The sequence below is a fragment of the Saccoglossus kowalevskii genome, chromosome 5 (assembly GCF_978046115.1).
Source record: "Saccoglossus kowalevskii chromosome 5, keSacKowa6.1, whole genome shotgun sequence".
In the NCBI taxonomy this organism is placed as follows: domain Eukaryota; kingdom Metazoa; phylum Hemichordata; class Enteropneusta; family Harrimaniidae; genus Saccoglossus; species Saccoglossus kowalevskii.
In genome coordinates, this window is record NC_140645.1 from 15,427,337 (window position 1) to 15,446,358 (window position 19,022).

General features: G+C 36.2%; 2 protein-coding genes across 2 annotated transcripts in view; both read left to right on the forward strand.

The window, feature by feature from the left end:
- Positions 1-3,220, forward strand: part of LOC102804181 (ubiquitin-associated and SH3 domain-containing protein B-like) — a 44,389-nt gene extending 41,169 nt beyond the window's left edge. The window contains exon 13 of the mRNA XM_085499149.1: positions 91-3,220. Within this exon, the coding sequence (XP_085355275.1) occupies positions 91-222 (132 nt within the window). The 3' untranslated portion in view covers positions 223-3,220. The remainder of the gene's footprint in view (positions 1-90) is intronic.
- A 2,770-nt stretch (positions 3,221-5,990) lies between these two features.
- On the forward strand, positions 5,991-10,368 carry LOC144359588 (carbohydrate sulfotransferase 1-like). Its single transcript, XM_078012709.2, has 2 exons — positions 5,991-6,211; positions 9,046-10,368. The coding sequence occupies exon 2, from the start codon at positions 9,062-9,064 to the stop codon at positions 10,256-10,258; it is 1,197 nt and encodes a 398-aa protein (XP_077868835.2). The 5' UTR covers positions 5,991-6,211; positions 9,046-9,061; the 3' UTR covers positions 10,259-10,368.
- Positions 10,369-19,022: the final 8,654 nt, after the last annotated feature.

A 19,022-nucleotide genomic window follows, 5' to 3' on the forward strand; every position in this document is an offset into this window, starting at 1 on the left:
AACTGATTTATATTGTTATAAGGTTTTAGTAGAATATTAGATGTGTGTATGTCTTTTGGAAAACAAAAAGTATTTATTTTATGTTTCCAGGTTCCATATTGCGGTGTGTGTACCCTGGAAGAGATCAAGACAGCTGGTATATGGGATTTGGTCCAAACTCCTTTTCCTACGCTAACTCATGGTCCAAACCCAAGGTTTGACTGGCGCATACTCCAGAACTGATTCAACAACCTTGGAGTCAATGCAAAGCTTCTTACAGGTTTACGCCTGATTGGATACTCAACCCTAATGTCTAACATTCAGACCAATCAGAGGGCAGCTTGCTGATTGACAGGTTTTTTGATGATATCAAATTTTGAGTTGTATATGTGCTTTGACTCAACTGCAACTTTGCAGAGGTTTTACCCATAATCCTTTGCTTGAGAATCAAGATGGCTGATTACATAATACCGATGAAAAATTGAATATCTAGAGAATGAAAACTGATATATAAAAAAAACTGTAAATTGCATTCTCCTACATTTGTGGAGCTTTTTCTTTAGGGGTCATTATGTTGTTTGGACTGATGTTTCCTTTAATAAATATATACAACACTGTTTTTATGTAGTGCAATGGACAGAACAAGAAAATCATGCAGCAGTCACTTTAACAAATGATCTGACAAATGTCTCATTCTGGCACGTACTGTTCACAAACTCAATACAAGGGTGTAGATGTTTTATTTTGATAAGTACTGTTCATACCATTTGGCAGCATCTAGTTGTTGCCATGGTTTTACTAGATTTAGATATCTACCGACAAGGTTTCAACAGTTTTACTGTGGTTCTTTTAAAACAATTCAAGACATAGAATGTCACTTGTGAAACTCACTACATTTTAATAAGCAAAATGTAAACTAAATATATAGGACGTGTAGCCATGGAGACCATAATTCATGTTGGGGAGTGCAAATGAATGTGAGAGGTCTATGTGAAAATTCCTATCATGGTTTTATGGTAATTGAATGCACTGATTATTAATGCAGACTTTACATGTTTTTTCCAAAGTTGCATTAGTGAATAAGTCTGCCAGTGGTGTTGACCTCTCCATTGAGTGTGTGGCACTGGATTAAGTTGATTCACTTCGGCTGTCGAACCTCTGATAGGATTTGAACTTTGCCATCCGTGATTGAAAACAGCCTCCGTTTTTACAATGTTACTATTTTTAACATTTTTAATTTTAATAGTTTATTAATATTTGTATAGATTTCTATTTTTTTACTTGCATAGTATCTTTATGTTTAGTGTAAAGTTGTATGTAGCATTGTGATAAGAGGCATGTTTTCAGTGGAAATTAAATTCAGCTGCAATTAAGTAATCACAGTTTTGTAGATGTTAATTATCGGTAATGAAAAAAATATTGGGGCTTATAGATAGAGTTCCGTCCATTTGTCCATTGCATTATCATAGTACTGTAAAGAGCTTTATTTTCGCTTGGAATTAATTTTTAAATTTTCGCTGAAGGAAATTCAGTGAAAATAAAATTCAGTGAATGTACCTTTTTTCCTATATTTTACATACAACTCGCAAAAATCAGTGAAAATAAATTCCATACAAAACACCCAAAAGGTCTCTTCAGCGAAAATTAATTCCAGCTAAAATAAGGTATTTTACAGTATATAGTTGATACATAATGGTCACACATATGCTGCTATTTATTTATTTTTTTATCGGATTTAAAATGGCAGCCATATTTGCCTACATTTTATATGTGTAGAGCATTAATTCCATGTTACCTGGGTTGTTTCTTTGCTAACCTGGCTTTTTTTTTTTTTAATAGTCGCCATTTTTTACGTCAAAAATACATATTTTTGGCACATGATCACATCTTGAATTTTGCTGTGGTTTTATCTAACACGTTAAGTTGTCTTGCAGTTTACAACATTTAGTTCACAGAACTTGTACAAAAGGGAACACATGAAAGCTGAATATTCATGTGTTATTACAAGTACAAGAAGTGAAGGGACCGGGGCATTCTCAATTATCCCCTGATTGATTTATAACACAATTTGTAACAGTGTCTGATCTTGCATTTATTTTCATAACAACATGGGATTTTTCCAAGTTTATTTTATTGTATGGTGCTGTGCACCTATGAATTGTTTTCTATGTTGCACCAAAGTTCTTTTTTAAATCACAGTTTAAAATATTAACATTTTGCCAAAAAAAAAATAATCAGTACAGTATCGTAAATTGCATTATTTAAACAATAACAAATGATGTGCCAACCCATAATGAGCGAAGTTTTACAGTCACTGGTCTCTGAACATAATCTTATATGACAAAATAGAATAAGAAAGGAATTAGTTTTATTCAATTAAATATTACTGTACATTTATTAAATCATTTACATTGCGAATGGACGAGTGACTGATGTGGTTTAGTGGTCATCACTCCTTGTATTTTCATAAAATGATGTCATCAATTATTTTATTTCAATACAAGTAATGTCATTCTTTGCATTTCAATACAAGTGATGTCATCGTTCTTTGTGTTTTAGTGCTGTTGATGTCATCATTCTTTGCATTTCAATACAAGTGATGTAATCATTTTTTGTGCTCCAATACAAGTGATGTCATCATTCTCTGTATTTTAGTGCTGCTGATGTCATCATTCTTTGCATTTCTATACAAGTGATGTCATCATTCTTTGTGCATGCATAATGTGAGTACCTCTATGTCAGCAGGTTTTCAATAATAAAATAATGATAATTTGAGATATTAATTTAAAGTTCTGATTACAATTTTCAATGTGCAGTCATATACCTCTTACATACACAAACTGAATAATGTATCTTAGACTGGCTAAATGGTATGCATATAAGCTGCTTCGTCTACATAACACAGTCTATAGTTCATGAATATTATGTATGTAATTATGTAAATTAACATGAATAACTATTATCCTATATACAATAATTTAATAAATTGTATATTTTCTATGATTGAAAATTTGCAGTCAAATTTGATAACAGTATGTACCTTTTGTTTCATAGATTTGATATATTTACTTACTTACTTACTAAAAAAAAACCTACAGGTTATGTCATTCATTATCATGACATTCAATTTTGCCTGAGGGATTAAGCACCCAAAACCCAGGAAAAAGTAGAACCACTGTATATATCATTTTTTTTATCTTCATTTAGTTTTGAAATACATTATGCTGAAATTTCTCCTGTAGATTATGTCTGTCTTCTTCTCCCCCAAGTTTCCGATGGTACCCCATGCCATCATTACCAATTGTGCAGTATCATTTACAAAGTTAAATATGTCATATTTTTTAATGTAATTTTGTAGAAACTTTCAAAACATATAGGATCACTATTTTTCAGGTAATTTCGTTACTTTTTGGGATAGAAATATCTTACCAAAATCATTATTAGTGATCTATTATACACTCATATAATTATAGTGTAATTTAGAGGTGACCAAAGCGATGACCTTCCCTATTATGTTCTAGTGTCTGAATACTCAGACAGCTGATGTGTACAAGTGATAGTAATTTAAATAAATGTTATTTATTTACTGATATTTAATATATGGAGGCAGCCATTTTGAATACCACTTGAAACTAAATTAAGTGGATGGCTGCTATATACTGTGGAATACTTTATTTTCGCTGGAATTTATTTTCGTGTTTTGTATGGAATTTATTTTCACTGATTTTTGATGAGTTTAATGTGAAATATAGGAAAAAAAGTATATTCACTGGATTTTATTTTCATGGAATCATCCCTTTAGCAAAATTGGCGAAAATATATTCTGGCGAAAATAAAGTATTCTACAGTAGTGTGATACATGTAGTATTATTGGTAAGCTAATGGTGGTGAGTGATATGCATCCAGCAATAAAGTTTTATCAAATAGCCTGGTCACCAAAAAAAAAAACTTTTTTGTAATTTAATTTAATTTTGAGAAGAAAAACTAACACTTGATCTGAACTAAATGCAGACATACAAAAACAAAATAAATCCCCACGGGAAATATATGCAAATATTAGTAAGTATTTCTACACTTTTTCAGTACATAGAAAATAACAGTGTATATCTATATTACTTTATGTCAAAATAAAAAAAAATGTTTATTGCATATTACTTGTTTTTTTAGTTTAGTTTGGATTGGATTAATTGGTACTGAATAATTACCCTGTGGTTTGTGGCCCTCTATGGTAGAACTGGATAATTACCCTGTGGGTTGTGGCCCTCTATGGTAGAACTGAATAATTACCCTGTGGTTTTTGGCCCTCTATGGTAGAACTGGATAATTACCCTGCGGTTTGTGGCCCTCTATGGTAGAACTGGATAGTTACCTTGTGGTTTGTGGCCCTCTATGGTAGAACTGGATAATTACCCTGTGGGTTGTGGCCCTCTATGGTAGAACTGGATAGTTACCCTGTGGGTTGTGGCCCTCTATGGTAGAACTGGATAGTTACCTTGTGGTTTGTGGCCCTCTATGGTAGAACTGGATAGTTACCCTGTGGTTTGTGGCCCTCTATGGTAGAACTGGATAGTTACCCTGTGGTTTTTGGCCCTCTATGGTAGAACTGGATAGTTACCCTGTGGGTTGTGGCCCTCTATGGTAGAACTGGATAGTTACCCTGTGGTTTGTGGCCCTCTATGGTAGAACTGGATAGTTACCCTGTGGTTTGTGGCCCTCTATGGTAGAACTGGATAGTTACCCTGTTGGTTGTGGCCCTCTATGGTAGAACTGGATAATTACCCTGCTGGTTGTGGCCCTCTATGGTAGAACTGGATAGTTACCCTGTGGTTTTTGGCCCTCTATGGTAGAACTGGATAATTACCCTGTTGGTTGTGGCCCTCTATGGTAGAACTGGATAATTACCCTGTGGGTTGTGGCCCTCTATGGTAGAACTGTATAGTTACCCTGTGGTTTTTGGCCCTCTATGGTAGAACTGTATAGTTACCCTGTGGTTTTTGGCCCTCTATAGTAGAACTGTATAGTTACCCTGTGGTTTGTGGCCCTCTATGGTAGAACTGGATACTAGTAATTACCCTGTTGGTTGTGGCCCTCTATGGTAGAACTGGATAATTACCCTGTGGGTTGTGGCCCTCTATGGTAGAACTGGATAATTACCCTATGTTTTTGTTCCTGTATGGTAGAACTGGATGATTACCCTGTGCTTTTTAACACTTTATGATAGAACTGGATAATTACCCTCTGTTTTTGTTCCTCTATGGTAGAACTGGATGATTACCCTGTGCTTTTTGACGCTTTATGGTAGAACTGGATAATTACCTTGTGGGTGGTGGCCCTCTATGGTAGAACTGGATAATTACCTTGTGGGTTGTGGCCCTCTATGGTAGAACTGGATAATTACCCAGTGTTTTTGTTCCTGTATGGTAGAACTGGATAATTACCCTATGTTTTTGTTCCTCTATGGTAGAACTGGATAATTACCCTGTGGTTTGTGCCTCTCTATGGTAGAACTGGATAATTACCTTGTGGTTTTTGACACTCTATGGTAGAACTGGATAATTACCCTGTGGTTTGTGGCCCTCTATGGTAGAACTGGATAATTACCCAGTGTTTTTGTTCCTGTATGGTAGAACTGGATAATTACCCTATGTTTTTGTTCCTCTATGGTAGAACAGGATAATTACCCTGTGGATTGTGGCCCTCTATGGTATAACCGGCTATTTACCCTGCGTTTTTGGCCCTCTATGGTAGAACTGAATAATTACCATGTGGTTTTTGGCCCTCTATGGTAGAACTGGATAATTATCCTGTGGTTTTTGGCCCTCTATGGTAGAACTGGATAATTACCCTGTGGTTTTTGGCCCTCTATGGTAGAACTGGATAATTACCCTGTGGTTTTTGGCCCTCTATGGTAGAACTGGATAATTAATTGGCTGGTAGGATAAGCTTTTCCTATTTTTATCCCTGTGTCAATTTTTTCACAACACAGAAAATAAAACCCGGCAACATGTTAACCACGTCGTTGGTTTTTTCTGCGCCATCTTTTCCAACTGTGTTTTATGCTTTACCAGTGTATTTAGAAATGGATAGATGTAATGACAGCACCAGAGGCTCGCCGCCGTTTTTGTCTCCTCGTTTTTCGAGGCGACTGCAGTGGTTGTAATCAGAATTTACCAACATAGCAGTACCACTGAAATATTTGACATGGAAAACAGTATTCCTACTCTCGCCACAGGTAGGCTTCGTTTTGAGTTAGGGGTCTTGTTCTTTTCGTACGGTTGTACCGCCTTTATGAACAATCAAGTTGTGCTAAAGACACAAATCGGGTTTCTCGCAAAGATTCAAATCTTAGGGCATGATCTACAGCCGATCGTCATCCCCCATTTGGCCATTATTGTCGGCCCGGAGGGGTCGAGGCAAAGCCACAAGCACATGTTTATGTGTTATGGCCAGGGTGAGCAGGGTAGACCAGCCTCCCTGACTTCTATTTCTAGGTGGATTACTTCGACACTGTTTGAGGTTTACGGTCTATTGGCATCAAGTACGAGAGCATGAGATTCGTGCTTTTGTGTCAGGTGCCCCCTCGAACACGTGCTCACGGCTGGCTTCTGGAGAATGCAAAACGTCTTTATCAATTATTACCTGAGAGACCTGCAATCAATTGAGGAAGGTCTTTTTAGGGTGGGTCCCATCATTGCGTGTCAGACTTTGATTGTTGATCCAGCCCGGACGGCCGCAGGCCACCCTGCACATAAGCGATAGAGTAGTCTCGGCTACAGATTTTTGCAGACAAGTTTATCTTGTCAGCGCTCCTGGGACATTTCCAGGTCTTCGTTTTTGGCCTATGCCCTTATGCAGAACTAAATAGGGCATATTCAGAAGGCCGCTTGGGAGATAACCTCCTGTATGGAAGAACGCAAACGTCGTGGCCGTCTGTAAAATCATCAATTATTGTCTTCTGTGCAGATCGCGCTTAATTGTAACCCAGGCGAGATAAAACTACACACAGGCTACTTCTCTCCATTAGAATAATTTGTACGGAACGTTATAAATAGTAATTCGATATAGTTTAAAGGTAAAATGACTCTGATTGGATAACGTTCTTGTCTGTTATTTTGCTAAAAACTAGTATGAAAACACACTAGTTCCTGCTTTCACCACGGTGGGCGCGGTAAACACGTCCAGTCTGGGTGATTTCGCGGTTACAGGGGATTTCGCGTTAACACATTCATTTCGCTATTTTTTTTATTTAATTTTAAATTTAAATGAAAATAAATCGCCAGACTGTGCCAGTCTAGGAAGAAGTCATTACCACAATATTCATTAGAATTCTCAGCATCTGAGTGCTGTTCTATGAAACCTAAAATGTGCTGATTGTAATGGCAGGTAAGTAAGTAGACTGGCAAAGTCGGAAACTTCTTTTTTGTTTTACAAAAAGAAATTATTAATTGTTTTAGTCCCTTTAGCGTGAGCGCGAAAACTAAGCTGACCGCTGAAGAAATCCCGACTGAACGCATTTTCGGACATTTGACTGCTATTATTTATTCATGATGTCATTGTTTATTCATGAGTGGGTTTGTGCATGGAGGTATGGTTTGTGAAAGTAAACGTGACGTTGTAAAGATTGATTCGATTCGATCGCAGAGATGGATACTTTAACTTTATTTAAGCGTAACGGCGATACTTGCATCCATGTTTACTAAAAACAAGTCTATTTAAATGTCCAATGTATATAAGCATTTCGCTCCGGTTTTCACTCCAACGCAGGGGGTCGCCTGCAGATGCGCCCAGTCGGGATTTCTTTCGCAGTCACGCTAGTTTTTGCGATCACGTTAAAAAGATTAAATTGACACCTGCGATAAGTCGCGCAAAGGTAAAAACTCGTACTCGTGATGTTATTACAAGAACGCATTGGGTTGTGGAGAGAATCAAAGTTTACCAACACGAATGTCGCACATGTGCCGCACCACCGCCCTAATACTAATTTGTTTGCTAATGTTCTGTCGGCATTGCTGATGTTGTCATAGCTTTAAAAGTGGGCGTGGTTTCGGGTCTAACGGTGGGCTCGGCACGTCAACACTTTAACGGGACAAGCTGTTCGACAGTGAGCAAATTGATTGTAACTTTTTTATGTTCAAATACTTGTAGAGGTTATTAGTAGTGTGGTAGTATTATGCTCGCATGGCGTTTCACGTCACTCTACGTGCGACGAAATTGTTACATTGATTGCGTCGTCGGAGTCTGTAAACATGCTATTCTGGCATTTCTGAAGCCGGACTCTACGAGCACAAAATATCACTAGCATCATCATTCCGCTCAAAAGGTAACCATCCAATAACATCACATCCAGTACACATGTACATCTAGATATAACTGTGTCTATTTATTTATGTCCACTTTATTCACATGTTTGTGGAATCAATACATTTCATAAGATATCTATGTTTATGCAATGCTTTAGTTACAAAATAGAAGTTTGAACGCAAGTTTGCAATCTCCAAACCCAAAGTATTGTTGATATCATGTCGGAATCTTCATATATTTGCATATGGCATCGAGCGATCTGGAATTTGCCCAACGCGTCTATATTCGTGCTATTTGCTCAAAAAACAATCACAGACAGGCAGAATATTTTAAACAATTATTACTAATGAAGAGTAAGAACCAAATATTATTTTTGTAGCATTGTTTTTTTATGCTAAATGATATAACTTATCTAACTAGTATCATTCAACGAATATCATCCATATCTATTATTTAATGAATTGTTTTAAAACAAATGAAACGCCATTCTTTAGTTAAACAGTCTTGCCATCTTGGCGGATGGATCAGGGTGTAGTCCTAAACTTAGATAAAAAAACATGGCATTTTAAGATTGAAAATGACGTCAGATTGCAAATGTACCAAGTTTTACATATAGAAGAATAATAAGCAGCATGCTAATTTCGTTGTTGGCCAAGAATTTGTGACCTTTCAGCTGAGGTCATATAACGTTTACAATGAAAGTTTTTTTGAATCAATTACTCGCCGTTTCTAGCTATATATATATATATATTTTTTTTATTTCAGTTTCTGCAACCTCGAAATGCGTTGGCGATTGATAAAATGGGCCGCAGTGTTTATAATGATGTGCGCACTGTTTATATTGACCTTCTGGTACTACCAGGATATTGTGATGACAAATACCGAAAATGGTGCGATAATAAAAGCATCTGCGGATATTGCAATGACTGTAACGCTAACTACTGAGATAACAACATCTCCAAATATCGCAATGCCTGTAATTCAAACTACTGAGATGACTGCATCATTTGATATTGGGTCGACAGCAGATACACGAATGACTGCACTGAAACAAGTCCCGTCAATTCACGTGTTAATAAATGCTAGAATGCGTACAGGATCATCTTTGACTGGCCGTTATTTTTCGAAACGTCCTGATACGATGTTTCTTTACGAACCGGAACTCACTTTACGGTACAACATGTCTCTACGTTACGATTTGTTTAACGACAGTGCAGCACAAATAGAGGACATCCAAACCCCGTTCTACGAATTGATTGGAGGGTTCTTTGATTGCGAGTATACTAGACGCCCGGAGCTGTTTCATTTCATGGAAGGAAATGACTGGGCAAAATCAAAGAATGGTCTTGCTCACCTTCAAGGCGCTGATTATAATGCTAAACAAATATCTAAAAAATGCAAGACAAAGACTCATCGTGTGGTGAAGACGGTGCGGATAAATGATATTTCCAAAGGCTTGGAAATATTAAAACAGTACAACGTGAAAGTCATTCAAGTTGTTAGAGATCCCCGGGGAATGATAAACTCGAGAATAAAGTTTGAAAACTTAGATTCGCAAGAAAAAAAGGGGCTAAGCATGAGAAAAATCAGTGAGGCTAGTAAAAATTACTGTATATGGTTAAACACAAATATAAATGCTGTTCTGGACGGTCCGGAATGGTTAAAGAAAAACTATATGATCGTGCGATACGAGGACCTGAGTACAAAACCGCGCCAAATCGTACCGAAGATGTACGAATTTGTAGGTTTGCCATCGAATGATACAATTATAAAGAGCGAGAGATTAGGCACAGGACATACAGATGCATGGCGGTACAGTTTACCTTTCAACCAAACACACATTGCGCAAAATAACTGTCCTGACGACATATTTGAAAAGCTAGGCTATGTGAAAGTTCAGAATGAAATCCAACAACGTAATGATTCATTGTCGCTTGTGACGTCACCACATATCAGTAAACTGATCAGCCTGGCTTAGAAAAAAATACGATATTATGTAATTGTTCACGAAAGATATTGGTAAAAGTGTACGTGTATGTTTAACTAAAGTCATTGACCTGCTTTCCAAATAAAGTACTCATAAACTGGCATGGCGTCGTTTCACGAGTCAGTTTCCTCATCAACACAATGAGCAACACTAGTGGGTGGGGTGGATGAATTACAGTTCGTCACTCAAACTTGGTCTATTGTATGATACAAATACCCTATATAAGTAATAGAGAATGTTCTGTAAATTTCAAAATATTTCATTTCATTCATTTCATAGTAACCTATGTAGAAGTGTGTAAAATACTCGGAATACATCAAATTCCACGTTGCCAAGCATCACTCAGTTGACCAATGTGGTTTTACTATTTATCACATTTTCGCAGCTGTTACAAATACAAATATTTGCCTCGTGAGTAGCTTAAATTTAATTAACAGATTAGCCCCTCGTTATTATGGATTATCTTCATATATATCGTCTTATTTATGAATCTGACGTTATTTGGGCGCCATTGTATCACAAACAACGAAACACAGTATACTTGGTTCATTTGCGACATATAAAAACTGTTAATGGAACTACACGACTTTTTTCCATCTTTGCATCAAGACGTGTTTCCAACTTACAGAAAATCTGTGAAAAGGCTCTCTTACAAAAATTAAAGTTACAATTGCAACAAACAAAATGAGTCTAGAACATCGCATATTATAAGAAATAAATAACACTCAACGGGATAGGCCACAAAACTGAAAATATTACTAATTATCACCAACTCACAGCTGAGTCCCGGTCTCAAACTTAATGTATAGCGCACACAAATTACCTAAAGACTACTAATACATGTTATATTATACCAGCATTTCATTTGCGTGAATATTTTCTGATTGGCTGATTGGACGATATCTAAGCTTGACAAATACTTGCAACATCACAGTTTATCCAGGAAGGGTGAGAAGTGTGATGTTTTAGGAAAAGCTGAAAAATATGATATGCAGAAAAAAAAGTAGCAGAGCACATTCAGAGATAACAGGCCATCGATAGATATACAACACACCAGGGAGAAGAGCAGGAAAATGGAGACAAGTCACATCAACTTTATCTATAGTAAACTAAGTAATAGACAACATAAATCAAAAGCTATTTCGGGAAAGGAGGATGGGGTCACTGTGTTTACATATGAAGAAAGGACCTGTTCTTTTTGTAAACATTCAATTATTTGGATTTAAATACCTTATACAAGTCTGGCATGTATAAATAGCGGAAACGCTACCAACGTCCATGATTTGCAAATAAAGTTAAAGTCGTCGATTATTTATACACTTTGATATACACTAACAAGATTTGATATGTCATTATTTATTAATAATGAAAAATGGTTAATACTTTTATAATAAGCTAAAGCCATAAAAAACACAATATATAAAAGCACACCCGGCACCCCATAAGTCGCATAGTGAATAACCTTGCAAAAGGTTAAATCCTTCTGCTATGGAGGAAGTCCGCAATAAAAAAAAAAACGACCACCGGGTATTTTACATTTTTAAATATTCAAAAGAAAAGCATTACAAGAAGAACTCTTCAGAAACGCATCAAAATATGTTTTCTTCTTGCATGCAGATCCTCAATGTTTAAATTTCATTTATTTTCTTTATTGCATGGTAATCAAAACTGTGACTTTGTTAGTTGCACCATTAAGGTTTGTTAAACATGCTGTGGTTTGAAGTAAGAGTTCAATGTTTGCATAAATCTATATATTTCTATCGTTGATGGCACTCTTTTTTTGGGAAAATCACATTTAGTTTCCTTAGCTGGTTATACATATGGCGAATGAACCAACAATATTGTGTTTTGTCGGTAGTGATTACAACGGCACTTAAATAATGTCAGATTCATAAATGTAAAAATAATCCATGACAACGAGACACAATTCCGTTTGAGCTACTCACATATTTAAATATCACAAATATTTCCACGGAGCAAATATTTGTATTTGCAACAGCAGCGATTGAAAACGTGATGAATAATGGGCACTTGTTTATGAAGAATTCTCTATTATGCAGTTTTCCCGGGTTTTGTACACACACAGTTCACTAAAAAAGAAATCATAATTCGGATCATGTTTGTATTTGTAATAATATATAAACTAAGTTTGAGTGACAAATGGTAGTTTATCTGTTAAAACCAATGATTGTGTTAATATTGTTAAATCGTTACATCTGTGGTTGCAGTGGTGAACAGAGTTAAAGCTGTATACGATCACAGTGATAACCTGTGTTCAAGTAGTTGTCACCGTGGTAGCAACGATGGCTGTTCCCGTATGTTCCATATTTGTTAATCGCATTGACTGAAATATGCATTATGGTACACTTCACCATGTTCGTTACCTAGTTCTGGTACGATATACTAAATAGAGATCCCGCGTTACGAGTGAGCGTATAACAGTGTGTGCACGTATGCTGAAATGAATGATTTGAAAACAACATTAAATATAGAAACTGTACAGGTAGTAAATATATATAAATGAATTCTACCTAGAGTACTTTCCTTTTTTTTGACTATTACAAATATAGTTCATCAGAACTCGTCGGGTCCGTAACCCCTGTAAATATAATATCTGTATATATAATCACACCAATCTTCCACCTGACCCATATGCGGCAGTTGATTTATACATTGTACTTCATGAAAACCGATTTGTACATATATGGACTCGTACACTGATTGAGAATTGTATTGGACTCTACAGTCCATTATATTCTTTCATTGAGTTACGAGGTGAACATTATCGTCATTTCAAGTCATTTGTATTTTAAATATGCACAAAACAGACCGATGACACTACATGTTCCATCTAACGGCAGCGTACTACAAGGGACTATAACATTATTTCTCTTTCATGTCTGATGTTATTTAGCTAGAATTTTGTTCAAACATGCTTATTATGTTTTCTGTTACAATTAGCTAAAAATCTCAGTTTCCTTGAGATAAGGCAGTTCGATATTTTTTGAGGTTCATCCCCACGTGCCGCCCCATCTGAAATATGATTGGCCAATACATCCTATGACATCATTAAGTAACAATCACCAGCGTTGATGGGTTGGGTTTTGTAGAGATATTTGATTCGTAATAAGTTGACAGTTATTGGCATAGCGAACTTGCTGATTTGTCTGTTTCAAAATCTCAAAACTTAGGGAAATTAATATTAAATATATATATGAGTGGCATAAGCAACTGTAACTTGTTGCATGAACATTCTGAATTACTGTTACGTTCAAAAACATCAATATGGTACTCGACTCAGTTTTTTTTTACCCGGAAAAGTTCTGAAGCGTATACATAGTAATAAATAGAAATACAGCTGCAAGCAGCGATTACCGGCTTTCGATGCTATGTCTGCTTTAGCACCGAATTGCATTTATGCAACATAGTTATGACATTACACTTCTGTAATATCTAGGGTAATGGAGACATGTACTGTGAACCGTTTACTATATACACTGTAGGCAAATTGATCACAATTTATGTTGATCTAGTCACAGCATGGTGAACTGAACACACTATATGGCAAACAGGTTACATTTAATGAGTTCTATGACCAAACAGAATGTATATGGTCACCGATTATGGTGGCAAATTCTCCTTTGGATTGCCATCAATATAGCATTAGTTCCATGTCTGTACATGTAATAGTGCTTGATATATTACAGATATGCTGTTTTAATGAGATCTATGACCATATATGGACAACAAATATGTTGGCCAATTTTCTTGCCCATTGCCTTCAATATAGCGTTAGTTCTATGTTTGTACATGCAATAGTGTTTGAGATAATAGAGACATGCATATTTAATGAGTTCTATGACCATATATGGTCAACAAATATGTTGGCCAATTCTTTTGCCCATTGCCTTCAATATAGCGTTAGTTCCATGTTTGTACTTGCAATAGTGTTTGAGATATCAGATACATGCATATTTAATGAAGTCACATGACCATATATGGTCATCTAATATGTTAGTAACATCTCTTGTCGTATAACTTCAATATTGCACTGGTTTGATATTCCTATCTGTAACAGTGCTTGAGATATTACGGTTTGCATACTTAATGAGGTCACATGAACATATATGGTCATCTAATATGTAACTCACATCTCGTGTCCCATAGCTTCAATATTGCACTGGTTGCATGTCCCTGTCTGCAACAGTGCTTGAGATGTTACACTTATGCATATTTAATGAGGTCACATGACCATATATGGTCATCCGATATGTAACTAACATCTCTTGACCCATAGCTTCAATATTGCACTGGTTACATGTACCTATCTGCAATAGTCCTTGTGATATTCAAGACAGAATGTTTAGAGCCCTCCCCCCTTTCCCATGATGTTTTGCATAATTTGAGAAAAAAATGTGAAAAAACATTCTAAAATCGTTTTCTGAAAAACGGCTCATCGCCTGGAGAAGCCGTTTGGAAAAATAAATACTATGGTACCCGATCTTTCAAACCTATGCAGGGTTAGTTGACTAGTAAAAATTAATGCAAATGAGATGCAAAACAAAATTTCAGAAAATTCTAGCAAAAAAAGTCACGTGACCGCTAAAGTTTTTTTTAATGAAATTTGTAGCGCTTGTACCACTGCTACTACCATAAAAAACTGGGAGCACTCAGACCCTCAGAAAAGTGTGTAATTCGGCATTGAAAATTTCGCCCTCAATCCAAGATGGCGGCACATCGGAAACTTTGACGTTTTAGAAAATTGCATATAGACTGTGTCTGTAAAGTATCAGGTCAAGTGGGCAACCCGTCTTCGAGAAGAAGAGTTTTAAAAAAAAGGTAGAATAAGCATAATAATAAACATTACAATAACAAATGCTTTCGATGCTGAAGAGCATCAAAAACCTAATAATCAAGCGCGGTCACTCACAGGGGACTGTATTCGGGACCTGTTGTAAACATTACACTGCACTCCAAATATAATATTACACTGTTACTCATCAAATCAAATAAAAGTGCCATTATCGAAAGATCAATTCGTATCAGCCTCTAAAAATGTGCACACTATCCTGCATAATCATGACAAACGAACACTCAAATAATCTTCGGCTATTGCGTAATACTTTTATATTCTTGGGGACATTTTGGAAGTTAAAAAATAATGTCACGTTCCTTTTTATTTCACTTCTCTGTGCAAAAAAATCATCTTTTTCAACTGGTAATGCACTTTTCTCAGCAGTATTATACAGTTCTTCTAGCTTTTCCTTTTATATCTATAAATGTTCACATCGCTATCTTTTGCATGACTATTGTTCCGTTTGACTTTTTTATTTCTGTCTTACCCTCACCCGTTGCTTGGTCATGCGCAGATAGAATTACACCGCGTCGGTCGTTAATTCGGGAACTGGGAATTATTCATATTTATGTGAATGAATCGTATCCTCTCTGGGATATCTATGTGATAATACAATAAAGTTACCACATGACTCATGAAATAAGGGTCAACAATGCCATCACATTGTGTGCTTACTTGTGGCAATACACGGCTGACAACACGCATATTGAGATTATTTACCGAAATCTATATGCATGTATATGCAGCACCGCCTAACATATGCCTGAGAGACTCGGTTTAAAGGCGAATGTGTATTTTCAGTACACTATGTCTTGCTAGACACTTACTGTATAATATATATTGTACTCACAGAAATATGAACATAATAAACAGGATGCACTGACAGGATGTTGATCAATGAAATGAGCAACAACCATATCATGAAGGTATATGACATCATTTGAGTTGAATGATTACTAACGAGAACATTTTTGTTTCGAGGCAATACATAATTGTGTTAAAATAACTTTATCATGAATAGGGTTTATAGTTTAAATAATGATTGAACTTTCTACTTCTAAATGAACAGTAAAAGTAATAAAATAATTACACAATATACAGGTCTTGTAACACACTGTTTATTAATATCATCATTTAATATATCAATCTAAATGATCTCTAAGAAAGTATGGAAATACAACTGTAATATATAATGTGTACAACATAAAAAACAACTAATACTTTTGTACCAGAAGACTTAGCAGTTTGAAATATTTAACATTGACAACAAAAGATTAGAAAATAACACCATTATTGAATTCCATTGAAGCAATTCTTCCAATTGGTAATTATATACTCATTGCTATGCAATCATGACATGACATTGGACAGGGGGTTCTTTCAAGACAATAGTACTGGAAATGAAATACACGTACATTAGAATATCAAATTAAAACTCTTGGCTTTAATATCTCTCAAAACAATTACAAGAAATACAACAAAAAAATACAATGAATAAATTCACTAAAATACGGATTGCCTAGGGAATGTACATTGATGATAACTCACAGTTCCAGGATGTAGAGATTGGTGACAGTCAATGGCTTCTGAAATACAATGACGAAGAAATACAGGAGTTTTGCTAGCAGATGAACATTGGTATTCTGGAGGGCACCACTGATAGCAGGAGAATGTCTCAGAGAATGATGATTGCAGCCTGTATCACTTGTTTCACAATATTGCAGCAGCAACACACTGGGTACTCAGTTGAAATAGTGGATCAGAATGTGATCTTGCTAGCAGCTGTCTCACGTAGGCAAGTCAGTAAATCGTAAACATCATTTGTTATGTAAATCAACTGGTAGATTACAAATGTCCTTCCAGAGTTGTAACAAGTATGACCTGTCAATCACCTTTATGAAAGTTATCAGACGGCAATGCACATCATTTATTCCCATGATTCCATGCACACTTCGCGGCGATGAGCAGTATGCATGCTGGCTACAGTAAACAAATGAGCAAACTCTTCACTCTCCACTCTTTGCTTCACTCTCCGTTCTACAGTAAAATACATTTAGTAAGCCACAAATTGGAAGATCAAGTTGAGTTATCGCCTGCTATGCGAATTCACATCTGCGATTGCAAAATTGCTTAGCGTGTTGGTGAGATTATAAGCTCAGTTTTATTATTAGCGTATACTTTTATTTTTTCCAAGGATTTTTTTCTGCATATGGCCCCAATCAATCCTGTTTGATGAGATAGTTATTTAGTTTTCTAATTTGACTGATTATTCCATGACAGCAAATGTAAATCGTTCATTTTACACAGACAGTCAACATATGATCTAAACTGTGTAAGGTAAAATAAACAAGTCATTTTTGGGGACGAAGCAGCTTGTGAGAGTCATATTCACAGTTCTTTCTAGAGCGATGTGGTTTACTATATTCAATAAATATTGTCATAGACATTAACTACATCACATAGAGTAAATAAATATTTCTGGATGTATTCTGTTCTACTCTAACTCTAAACCTGGTCTCTGTACGTTCGGATGACTTCCATTGTGTCTTACATGTTACTCCATGCAATTTACCTTACGTGGATGTGCCGCCCTTGATGTTTTTTTCAGCCATCTGGTCTTAAAGGGATCCTATGATTTCAGGGATTTGGTCTAATTGGGGTCCGCAATGACTGATTGCCAAATAGACATGGGGCTAATAAAGGGTTTATTTTTCAAACACTATTTTAACTTTATTACATTTCGTGTAATTTTCAAAATCTTTTTGATAAACATTTCATGCCGCGTATGTCTCATTTGACCTTTCATTGCGTTTAATATTTCTATTTTGGTCTAAAATGTGCTCTGGGTTTTGCAGTGCTGGCTACACACCTATACCATATTGGAAGCCAATCCCCCGGCTGTGCAGTAACAAAAAATATGTGCGCTGACATTGTTACAATCTAAGTGGTACAAAGTGACAACGAGGTCACGTTCACATGTAACTTTAAACTCGTATTGTTTATATATAACACCATCGACTCAAGGGAAAACTCGCAAAGTGGCTTGAATTTTTGCGACTCATAGGAACAATCCTCCAGGGATACTCATACATACCTCCTAAGCCACAACATTGACTTCAAAGCCACAATATTGACTTGACAGCAACCTGTTGATGTAGGCATTTTTCAATACTGCTAGTTGTCTATTTTGACCGCACACATCAAAGCATGTGCCCACTTACAATCATGGTATTAATGCATGTTCATTTGACCAGGTCATATACCGTACCGGTAGTTATAATACAACATTGTGTTACAATTGACTTCAAAGCTTACACTGATATCTTTGATTTGTAGTAATATTTGTAAAATTATTTCTTGCAGGAAAGATTCTAAGGAGCTTGGTGAGAACTGAAAGAAATGTGTTCCAATTTAAGTCATTCACATGACATATGCATCAGTGATTAAGAGGTTAACATTACTGGGAGACAAAGCTGAACTTCGAATGGCAAAGGGTAAAGCAGTGAGTATCATCAACTATAAAGATGTCTTTAAATTGCTCAAATCTGGGTTTCCCCAGCTGCAATGTCAAGCTGTAAACTTGGCCAGAGGAATCCAAACAAGGAATTACTTGATGAATACATTACAGGAAATTATGCCAATGTATATTCTAACACTCACTCTCCCCCTTTTGTCTTACTGGTCCAATTTTAGCACACACACTCTGATGACACACTTTATGTCCTACTATTCTAATAAAACCTGACACGTGCTTCCTGATGACACCCACATCTCCTGTCCCACTGGATTAATAAAGCCTGACACGTGCTTCTTGAAGACACCCACTCCTTCTGTCATACGGATTTAATAAAGCCTTATACGCGCTCCCCGATGACACCTGCCACTTCTGTCCCACTGTTC